This window comes from Lissotriton helveticus, chromosome 6, assembly GCF_964261635.1.
Source record: "Lissotriton helveticus chromosome 6, aLisHel1.1, whole genome shotgun sequence".
Taxonomy (NCBI): Eukaryota; Metazoa; Chordata; class Amphibia; order Caudata; family Salamandridae; genus Lissotriton; species Lissotriton helveticus.
In genome coordinates, this window is record NC_136067.1 from 1,436,588,422 (window position 1) to 1,436,600,711 (window position 12,290).

The 12,290-nt window shown below is 42.1% G+C and overlaps 1 protein-coding gene across 3 annotated transcripts in view; it reads right to left on the reverse strand.

Moving 5' to 3' along the window:
• PDE7B (phosphodiesterase 7B) overlaps positions 1 to 12,290 on the reverse strand; it is a 1,141,924-nt gene that overhangs the window by 40,616 nt on the left and 1,089,018 nt on the right. For all 3 annotated transcript variants that reach the window (XM_078649225.1, XM_078649226.1, XM_078649227.1), the window contains 2 exons: positions 11,543 to 11,634; positions 84 to 228 (listed from right to left, as the gene is read on the reverse strand). In XM_078649225.1, the coding sequence (XP_078505351.1) occupies positions 84 to 228; positions 11,543 to 11,634 (237 nt within the window). The remainder of the gene's footprint in view (positions 1 to 83; positions 229 to 11,542; positions 11,635 to 12,290) is intronic.

Below are 12,290 nucleotides of genomic sequence, written 5' to 3' on the forward strand. Positions count from 1 at the left end.
AACCTTGCATCTCTTTAAATCATGCTTGTGATACATGCCCACATAATATTTTAAACATGTGAAAGTTTTCAGGTTCTTGTTACCTGGAGCATAAAGTGTCTGTGCCCTGCATCTTCGAGGCTCAAGTTTTGATTGTCGAGATGAGCTTTCAAGCGGCTCAGGAACTCGTTCTGGCGGTTGATATCGGTTGCAAGGATCAGGGATCCTAACTGCTGTTCGATATCCTGTCTATAGTAAACAAAAAAGGAAGTTTTAATCCTGAAGTAAAGTCAATTTCTACTGAGCCCACCCCCGGAAAACCAACACACACCGTACCAATAATCGGAGCACTGATGTGCAAGAGAGGGCTCTAGCATGAGACAAATCCTGCATGCTGTGGAGATATCATCTCCACTTTGTCTTCAACAGATATTTTAATTTATTATTCCAAGTTACCAATAAAGATTATTGGGACGCAAATAAAATACATAGTTTGGGACCTGTTCTGAGATTAAAAGAGGACTGTATGGGCTGAGATGTGAGGATTTGAATTGGAAATTTGCTAGATAATAGGGAACTGGAAAAAACCTAAATCACAAATCAGAATACAAGAAAATGGGCTAAAAAAACAAATTATATTTACAAAAAGTACTTTAAAGATAGACATTAACCACATCCTGAACCCACAATCTCGGCTTTCTCCTGTGGAATAGAGATCCTTTTATGACTACATTAAGGATCTAATGCACATGTATTTCCTAGAATAGACTAGTCTGGTATCATCGCATAATAGTTACACCAGAGAGCACATACCCATAGCAGAGCAGAGCATTAACAGTTTCTTAGTTCAGTACATAAGGATTAACAAGCTGTCTAATTTATTGACCTGATTTTCCAGCAGCAAACTCAAGCGCAATGGCCTGCTACCATTTTCAACACTACAAAGCCTTCTCAAGGAGATTTCCTCACAACCTTTTGCCAACCCCACTAGGAGTTGAACCTAAGACTTAGAAAAACCATGCCTCGGAACCTTGTAAATATTTTCATCACCTACAGAGGAGGTGAATTGCAAATTGGCACTTAATGTTGTACATGATGGTTGTATAAAGGTGGACAGACATGAGCCTCTAGTACTAACATTAAAATATATTGTTGCCTTTAATAATGTTCCTTCAGTGGACACAAATGGCATGTGCATTTTCACTGTAGTGGGCAATTGAAGGAGGATGACCTTGGATCATGTGTTTTCTTAGGACGGTATCCCAAATATATACCAACAAGTCCTCCCCAGATCTAGCCCTCCTAAGTATCACTCACATTTCAATATACACCCAAGGTATAATCACACATTTCTAGAGTTCAAATTCAAGCTTTTGATAGCCATTAACGAAGATGAATACTGACATAGTGGAAAAGAAAAAAAACGCTTGGTAGGACTGTCAATGAGGGCACCTACCAAAGGCCACTAAATCCAACATCTCCAGGTTTTGCCATTTAATCTTACATGGATCAAAGACTGAGGGTCGCATTTAGATATTGGCAGAAGGGTTACTCCGCCACAATAGTGATCCCGTTCGCCGAAATATAAATCCTATCCAAATCCTATAGGATATAATGTTATTTATATTTCGGCTGACTTGCAATGCAGTACTCCTTCCACCAAGATCTGAATCAGGACCTAAGGTTGTTGTATCCAAGGGACCTACAGCAATAGACATTTAACGTTCATATTGTTCAACTATGTATGCCAACAATATCCAATCTGCCCATCTTATTATTGTGAGGTCATATAATCTTATAAAGTTACATTATAATACATTGCTTATTTTATTCTCTGAAAATTGTTATATCGGCCATTCAGTTCAAAAAGGTTGGTGGGTGCCAGGTCTACTTAAAATACCAGTAAAACTTTACAAGTTCCAACCTCGATCTTGCCAATGCCATTCTGCAAGAATCTGCAGTGCCCTGTTCCTGCTTGGTTGCGGAGATAACATCCAAGAATATGACCCCTTCATTATCGCTCTATCAGTCTTGTAGACTGTACACCAAAATGTTTGGAGGTTGATTCTCTCAAGACCTCAATCTTGGATGAAAGAAAATAACATCCCCTCACATTGAATATAGGGAGATGACTAGTAATATGGACCAACTCTTTAAATTCTACATGTCAGCTGAAAAATATATTACCTTAAAAAAAGAATTAACTGATGTGTTTTTGTTGATCCAAAGCCTGCATACAATATCCTAAGACATTTGTTGTGGATTTACTGTGGGCAGTGCTTCTCCTGAAAGTGCCGCTAAATATAGTAATATGGATGCATGATTGTAATTATCCTAAGACCCTAGGACGGTGAGACAACAACACTTTTCCCTGTAAAACAGGCTGTACAGCAGTGCTGTTTCTTGGTTCCAATATTATTGTTATGTTATAACAATTTATTGTGCGCACTACTACCCGGAGGTGTCTAGGCGCTCACGGTCTGCCATGCTGTGTCAGGAAAAGCTCATTTCTAAAGAGCCATGTCTTGAGCAGTTTCCTGAACTCAAGCAGGGATGAAATCTTCCTAAAGGGAGAGTGGAAGGGCATTCCATTCCTTTATAGTGTTGTAGCTGAAACTCCTTCCCCCCAATTAGTCCTTTTGAACTTTCGAGAAGGTATAGAAGCTGTCGCCAAATGGATGAAAAACAGCTGCCTACAACTAAACACCAACAAGACGGAAGTACTCATCATGGGCCCTAACCCTGATGCCTGGAACGACACCTGGTGGCCCCCAGCCCTCGGAAATCCGCCAACCCCAACGGACCACGCATGCAACCTGGGAATCATCCTGGACGCCAAGCTCAAAATGGAAAGCCAGATCAACTCCGTGTCATCCTCCTGCTTCCACACCCTCGAACTCCTATGTAAGACTTTCAAATGGATCCTCCTCGAACACAGAAAGACCGTCACTCACACTCTGATCACCAGCAGACTCGACTACGGCAACACACTGTACGCCGGAATAAACAAAAACCTCACCCGCAAGCTACAGAACACACAGAACACCACCGCAAGACTGGTCCTCAGCCTGCCAAAACACTGCCACATCTCCCAGCAGCTGTGCACACTCCACTGGCTCCCCATCGAGGCAAGAGTCACCTTTTCAAGATGCTCACCCACACGGCCCTCCATGACACAGGACCAGCATACATGAACAGCCGACTCAAATTCCACGCACCCCAAAGGACCCTGCGATCAGCTCAGCTCTCCTACTCCATGGTACCACACACCAGAAAAACCATATCGGGAGGACGCTCCTTCTCCTTCCTCACGGCCAAGGCTTGGAACACCCTTCCGCTCCACCTCAGACAGATAACATCGCTCCCCATCTTCTTAAGAGACCTCAAGACCTGGCTCTTCGATGGACCCCCTCCTTGATGGACTTGATCCTGCATGCCCCCCACCCCCAGCGCCTTTTGACCCTTACGGGTGAGTAGTCGTGCTTAACAAATGCTTGATTGATTGATTCTTGGGGTGGACATCAGGTAGGCATTAGCTGAACGGAGCGATCTGTTGGGAGAATACCAGCTAAAAAGGTCCAAAAGAAATTGTGGTCCTTCTCTATGCAATGCCTTATGCGCAATGCAAAGAGCCTTAAATTTGATCCGCTGACCAACTGGTAGCCAGTGCAATTCCTGAATGTCTGCTCTGATAGACTGGTATTTAGAAACATCCAAGACCAGTCTAGCTGCGGCGTTCTGTGCTGCCTGCAACCTTCTAAGTAAATTGGATTGTAAGTTAAGATACAATCCATTACAGTAAACCAATTTGGATAAGCCAAGGGAGGTCATATACACTGTATAACAATTATGACATGCCATTTTTAGGGAATTACATTAACGATGCTGTGATGTTGGGCAGCTCCAACATTGCAACCCTTCTGTTTGCCAATTATATTTTGATAGTTTCTTGTATCCGATGCATTAACAACATTTACTTGATAGACTATCTGAACTTTATTCTCAGTCAGGGCCAATAATTAATACAACGAAAACAAAATGTATGCCATTTAATCTACACAAAACCTTCAAGAATGCACAGTATTTTAATAACTGCCTTTTTAAATGGCCGATGAACATATCTGTGCATCAGGCAGCAGTCTGATGCAATTTGGCACAAATGAATAAGTTACTTACTTTTGTAACGCTCCTTGGGAGAATACTCTACCTAACTGCAGATTTCTCACATTTAGTATCTTCCCCAGGCACCAGACCGGATCTGGAAGCCACAAGGTGGCATAGTGCAGCTTCACCTTGGCGTCATTCTGCCCTGGACGTGATGGAATGGAAGCATATAAGCACAACCCTTGTGAACTGATGTCAGTTTCTTGCCGGACTCTTTCTGTGCCCTCAGACAGCGCACAAAACAAATGTCAATGTCAGTGTTCAGGTGTCAAATTTGGGACATTTTTAGATGATCAAAAGGAGGCCACTCTACAGAATCGGGAGATGGGAGGGCAGTGAGGAATCTGCAGTTAAAAAGAGTATATATCAGAAAGAGCATTACCGAAGGTAGGTAACTTATTCTTTTGATGGATATTTCTAACTGTAAATTCTTCACCATTAGAACAGATATAAGAAGTAGTAACACTTAGGAATCTCAAACCTTTCCTATCACAAGCAGATTTCAAGCAAGTGGTTCAAGCGCTTGTTTTGCAGAGACTTGACTACGGCAGTACTACGCTATGTGGCCTCCCCAAATACTCTTTGGCCCCCCTAAAGGCTTCACTGAACGCAGTGGCCAGATTGATCACGGACACCAAGAGAAATGCACACATCTCCCTTGTTTTAAAATCGCTAAATTGGATACCCTATGAAGCTAGAATTCAACTGAAGACTGCCTGCGTTTCACACAATGCCTTCCACTTCAAAACCCCCATCTACCTTGCACACAAACTAGAACTATCTGGAGTAGGTAGACTGTCAAGGAGTGCCAATACCCCCCTCTTGAAACCATAGATCTTCCGCAAAAAGAGAACATGCCAACGAGCCTTCTCTGGCTTTGCTCCTAAAATTTGGAACTCTCTACCACTGGAAATTCGGAGGATCTCTTCCAAGGCTGCTTTCAAATTGAAAGCAAAAAGATTCCTCATGAATAAGTTCTTACCTTAACAGGAGGGGCAATTTTTAGCTCTAAGCGCTTCGGACATACTATAGTATTATTCCAGTAAATGATTATTGAATATTATTTTGTTTTTGGTTATTATTCCTGTACATGATTATTGTAGTTACTCCCCTTAAGTCTTTATGCTACATCGTCTTGCCCATTCTTCGTTCACCCAGGTGTATAAAGGATCTGTTAGATGTTCACCACTTGATTCAATGCCTATTAGACGCCCCATTTGACTCATGTTTAGACTATTATTTTGGTATTGGTTATTATTCCTATATATGATTACTTTACTTACTCCCCTTATATCACTTTGCTCCATCGTATAGCCCATTCCTCGTTCACTCAGGTTTTATAAATTAGCTTTTATGTGTGCACTATTTGATTCAACGCCTATTATATTCCCCATGTTTGACTCATGTTTTGATTTGTTACCTTTCCCTCTATTTGTAAAGCGCTCTGATATCCTTCAGGGTCAAGTTCACACTATATAAAACTTTATAAATAAATAAAAAAAATGAATAAACTGACTACAGAGAGTCTGCCTTCTACAGCCATTTTTCAAGGTAGGGGAGAACTGGTATCCCTAACATCTGAACATGGGCAGTGACCACCATCATCACTTTTGTGAACAGCCAAGGGACTCTGGTAAGGCCAAATGTGAGCAAGGCAAACTGAAAAAGCTCATGGCTGAACTTAAATCACAGGTAACATTAGTGGAACTCCAGGACTCCCAAATGAAAGTACATGCCCTGCAGCTCAAAGACCCCTGGATCCATGGCCGACAGAACTTTAGCCAGTTTGAGCATTTTTAATATGTCCTTCCGTAGGAAGGCATTCAGAGGGTGAAAATCTAAATTTGGATGAATGCTTCTATATGCCTTTGGCACACGGTAATAGTGTGAATAACAACCCATTTCTACTTACGGCGCTGATGCCTTCTTGATGGGACCTTTGGCCAGTGGGTCTTGCACCTTCTGCAACAAGTTGGTTCTCCTCTAAAAGCCTCTCTGATGTGGTAGGACATTGTGGTGGGTCGGAAAGAAACACAAGGGCATAACCCTGCTTGACAATCAGGAGGACACATCTGTTGGAAGTGACAGACTGTCACCCTGGGGGTAAATGCCTGATCCTGCCTCCCATGGGTGGTTGTGCGATGCTAAGGGCAAGCTAAAGCAATTTGGGGGGCTGATGCTGCAGGGTAGGGGGACTGAGAAGAACACTGTCCTTTGTGACCTGCATAATGTCTTCTTGATCCCAACCCCTGACCACAAAAGGACTGAGGTGCCTGTTGCAGTGGTTGCAGAGCCTGGCATTGTCTATACTCAAATCTTCTAGAGCAGCCTCGGAATGTCGAAACTGATGAAGGAACTGTCTGGCAGTGCTGGTAAGGTACAAGGAATGAGCTGCGACCCTGATTTCCATAAAAATCAATCTTTACATCAATCAGGGATTACCTTTCAAAAGGTAAATACATGAAGGAGGAATGCATATCTCCAAAAAGCCTGTGTACTGAATCCATGCATGGTGATGGAGCATAAGAAAGTTTACACGTCAGCCCAAATGATGAATTTAGCTGCATCCTGGACCTCTTCATGGTTTGAAGCAAGGAGGCAGGGAACTCATCCATGACTGCGGCAAGATCTTGATGGCCATGTCCAGGGGAATCTGTATATAACGGCTTAAAAAGGCAAACCGCATTGTCTGACCTCAGTGCAAAACTGGCTAACGAGAACATTTGTTTCCCAAAGGCCTAAATTGCTTTTGAGTCCCTGTCTGGAGGAGTCTTGATGAATGCATTAGGATTCACTTTGCTGGTGGAAGGCTGGACCACCCAACTCTCAGCAGTAGGATGTGTAGGATGCTGCGTGAGAAAATATAGGTCTGCAGGGGCTGGTCTTTGGCGTCTGGCCACCTGCCTGTTCAGCGGTAGATTCAAGCAAGGCTTATCCCAAGTGCCCATAAAGATGTCAGTCAGGGCTTCATTAAATGGAAGAAAGGACTCATCGGAGCTGGCCAAGGATGCAAAACCTCAGTCAGTTACATTTGTCTTCACATCAACAGACGGCAACTGTAGGTCCAGGACCGCAGATATAATCCTGAGTTCACAATTGGAATGTTCATGGTATCATTAGTCATATGAGCGGAATGTATTGTATATGAACATGATCTCTACCTTCCGAAGAATAAAATTAATCAATACAGAATTATTTTTTTTAAACTGTAGGTCCAGGACCTCGTTGCTTTTCTAACCATTATGGCAAATGAAGCACTCTCCTCCTTTGAGGGTACAAGAAGCAAAATTAACAAAGTATCAGGAGAAGTATAAAGGCCATTGGCCTCCTGTAAATCCATGAAGAAACTGTCATCATCGTAATTTTGGGGTAAATCATTCCCATCACACCAATGTCATAATCAGGGGGTGACAGCCATGGTCAGAATCCAAGCCAAAAAGATGGTGGTAAAGGAAGTATTTATTGTGAATCAGACCATACAAGAACAGGGTGCGCTGCAATGAAGTTAGAGAGTGAAATCAGATGCCGTTGAGAAGGATTCAGTTTGGGGTCAGGCACCATGGTCATCAGGGCATTACTCTCCAGCAATGTCAGGATAGGTGTCAATGAAGAGGGGACCAGCACAGGTTTGTAGCTGGAATAGAAGAGGTGTGGAATCCAAAAAGGTCTCAGATGTCTTTGAGGAAAGACCAGCCGGCGGTTACCCAACTGGCGGCCCCCGCAGGTCCTATGGCCAGAAGGTGAGCCAGAGGAAGACAGAGAGCAACAAAAACTGAAAGCATGACCTCCTTAAAGTCCTCAACCTGCTGTAATGTTGCAGATATCCTGGGAAAATTGGGGCAAAGCGGGACCAGTCGTGGAATAAGCTCCTCAATTAGAGTTCTGGAGCAGGATCTATTGGCACATGTCATTGCTGCCAGAACAACGACTAACCATCTCTCTTGCATGTAAATGCGATAGTTTTGATTATTCCAGGTCCCCAAAGCTAAAGGAATGGCTGGGGAGGCAGGTATTTTGTAATGTATATGATTTTCCTAAACAAACATTGGTTTGCTCATCTCTAAATTACATGAGCAGTGCCACCTTGTGGCAGATGGCCCTAAGTGCTGTGTTGACAATTAGGTGTCGGTGCTCAGCACGGGAAACCAATTAAGTGCTGTCGCTCAGCACCGGAAAGCACCTGCTCAAATTAAGCACTGATTGGCATCTTGATGCCCCCGCAATTTCTCTTTTGGCAGAGAGTGGCACGATGGGAACGAGTCCTGGTTGGATTTCTTATGCTTCTTATTCAACTTAGATTTTGACTTACTGGATGACTTTTACTGCCAAGATAACCTCTCATGGGAGCAGCCTTAAGAGTTCAAACATGTCCACGCCCATGACTTTGAGCAGGAGCAGGACTTCTGCATGGCCCATGCCTTTTTTGTGTTTGGTTTAGGAGTCCTAAAGTTAGGAGTCCAAATTAGACTACTCCCAAACCGAGAAAAATCCTAACTTTAAGACTTTTGGTATTCACAGAAGGCATTTAGGAGTCGTAAAGTTTGGAGTCCTAACTTTACTACTCCTAAACTGAGTAAAATCCTAACTTTAAGACTTTCGGTATTCACAGAAGGCATTTAGGAGTCCTAAAGTTAGGACTCCTAACTTGGGTGAATACCGAAATGAGTAAGTACCTTCTGTGAATACCAAAATGAGTAAGTGCCTTCTGTGAATACCAAAATGGTATTATGTTTAGGAATTTGTCTTAAGTTAGTTCTGTGAATCGGGCCTAGTATAATTTACTATTCCAACTCCAGCATGTGCAACAGTAGGGAAGGTGTTGGAATAGTAAATTATACTATTCCTTAGTTTAGCGCACCCTCTACAGCAAGTCGAAGAAACAACTTGCGATGTACGTTGTAACAAGGCGGTTGTTGTAATGACTGCGTTGTAATCGCATGCGATGTAATGGCTGTTTCCTCTCAAAATATGGTGGGCAGTAGTCCAGCTATGGTGGTGAATGAAAGACCTCTGCTGCCATAAAACCATAATAGTCGGCATGCCTCCTGCAAAGTCTAAATAAGGCCCTCAGTTTGATTTGAATTTCAAATCAGATCCAAGTTAAACTTTAAAAGCTCATTCTAAAACTTTTAGAAATAGGTTTTACTTGCCCCAGTAAGATCATGTGTTTCTACTCGCTCACAGTACAACAGTGTAATTTCTGTGTGAAAGTCTGTTTATCATCTATCTGTTTTTTTAGTCTAACTAATTGAAGTATATATTCATTAAAAAAAAAATCATTAACAAAAAGGAATACATTTTTAATATTTCATTTCTGCTCTGTGCTTAGTGGTGTTCTCATGTACGTCTGACAGATTTTCAATGTCAAGGTAATGGGAGTGCTCTGTGAAGTGTCCTTGGTTTTCCAAGAAATGTTGGAAGTGTTTTAACATCACAAAGATATGCAGATCGTGTGAACAAATGACATGGGAAACAAATTAGCAGAAGGTCACTTTCAAATATGTGTTTTTGCAACAATTGTTACTCTCCCCGCTACCAGATTCTTACACGTATTTGCCTTCGAGGAATGAAACTCGACAACACAGCACAATACACATTTATATTTTTCACAAGATCTGTGTCCTATTCTGATATATTGAATTCTAAAGTCACATTAAATCTTTAGGCTCTCATAGGTTTTGCTTATTCATGTGAGTAACTACTAATTTACAAACATTTCCAATAGAAAATGTTGGTACTCACAAATATGGCTGACTTACTCGTATTTCAATGACTGAACTCATGTCCAAAATATAAGGGTACCGGTTTAGTGAATGAATGTAATAATTATTTCGGTTGAATTCTTCTTTTATCCAAAAACAATCGGTGCCTACAGGTACACCACCTACTTCCCTATGCATAAATATTGTGAAATTGGACATGGTTGGTGAACTTGTTCCACTTTCAGCCCACTTCCTGCTGGTTTATTTAGGAGTAAGTTAGATGTTCCATAACTGTTGCAAGTGCATTTCAAAACGTGTGCTACTCCCTCTAATGTCGACTCGGTTTGTGAAGGTTCACAAAATGTGCACTGCATGTCTTGTCCATCCACTGACACTCCCCATGTTCATGGTTATATCCTTTTAAATGTCTACCCCTTCACAGATATTTTTCACAAGATCTGTGTCCTATTCTGATATAATGAATTCTAAAGTCACATTAAATCTTTAGGCTCTCATAGGTTTTGCTTATTCATGTGAGTAACTACTAATTTACAAACATTTCCATTAGAAAATGTTGGTACTCACAAATATGGCAGACTTACTCGTATTTCAATGACTGAACTCATGTGCAAAATATAAGGGTACCGGTTTAGTGAATGAATGTAATAATTATTTCGGTTGAATTATTCTTTTATCCAAAAACAATCGGTGCCTACAGGTACACCGACTACTTCCCTATGCATACATATTGTGAAATTGGACATGGTTGGTGAACTTGTTCCACTTTCAGCCCACTTCCTGCTGGTTTATTTAGGAGTAAGTTAGATGTTCCATAACTGTTGCAAGTGCATTTCAAAACGTGTGCTACTCCCTCTAATGTCGACTCGGTTTGTGAAGGTTCACAAAATGTGCACTGCATGTCTTGTCCATCCACTGACACTCCCCATGTTCATGGTTATATCCTTTTAAATGTCTACCCCTTCACAGCTGCATACTTTCTACTCATAATTAAGGTAAATATGAGCAGCTCTAAGAGGCAGATATACAAGCCCCTCGCGCCTCTTTTACGCCGCCGTTCCGTCACTTTTGTGACGCAGCAGCGGCGCAAAAGATGCGCCATGGTGCGGGGGTATTTACAACGTAACGCATCTCCCAGATGCGTCACGTTGTAAAGCCCTGCGCCAGAAGGAGGCGTTCCATCACGGGGTGGGGGGTGGCGCGTTTCGGCATAGGAACTCCTCCTAAAAGTGGCTGAGTGAAATCTATTGGATTTCACTCAGTCACTTTTGGGCCCATGCTGCGTCAAAATCCTGCACCTGCTTGAAGCAGGCTTAAGGATTGACGCAGCATTGTCGAGATGGGGACCCCAGAGCATTGCTGGAGCTGCGTCGTGCTTGCGACGCAACTCCAGCAATGCGCCGCCTTAACGGCACAGATGCGTAACACATCTGTGCCGTTTTTGCCCCATGGTGCGCCAATGCGGCGCATCCAGGGTGGCGGAGCTGCGGCGCACAATAACTTGCGCCTCCCTGCTGATACGCAGGGATGCGCCAGTTATTGTAAATCTGCCCCTAAGTTTTTTTATCTCACTTTGGGAATAGCCATACATAAGTACACTTCAACTTCACACTTTGGATCTTTATACACTGATTTTATTCAGGTTACAACTATGTATTTCTCAATCAGATGATACATACGTCACTTCCTTTGGCAAATGAGCTAAGAGCCTTGATTCCCGAAGCATGCCAACCGTGGACCTCCAATGGTGGTTCTCTAACACCGATACATTCTATGAAGAAAAAGTTCAAGTTAATGGCACACCGAGAGATTATACTAATATAACAAACACAGCTAAAACAAGTGAGGGATAAAGGAAGAGAGAAAGGGAGATGAGCCGTACTTAAAGAGAGTGAGTGAGAGAGAGAAATAAATAGAGATAGAAATTATATGTATCAAATGCTAGTTAGTCACTGGAGCCAATAATGGTTGACAACAGATCAAATTCACTATATTTATTTTCATAGATCTCGTCCAAAAAAATGCGATAAAAACTCAGCTAATGTATATGTCCATATAGTCAATATCAAAAAAAATTAATTATGGAACATATTTAATCCATCTACATTTCAGAAAACAATATGTTTTTCTAAATATGGTCACTCTCTTGCCAATAATAATATTGAAACAACTATAAAAACAATAAGACATCTGGAATCCAGAAACAATGACTCGGTATAGTTATATTCAGTGGGTTTGAATAAGAAATAAAACGCCACTCAAGTATCTTCAGCCCTTATTGTGAGTGTTACGGAAAATGGACAGGATTTTACCCACCCTCGTAGTTACCGAAGCCAGGGTATCTTTAACTCTGACAGTGGGGAGAATCCATGCCATTGATTTCATAACGAGTGGTCCCAGAGGGATCTCCTAGAATGAGGAATACTG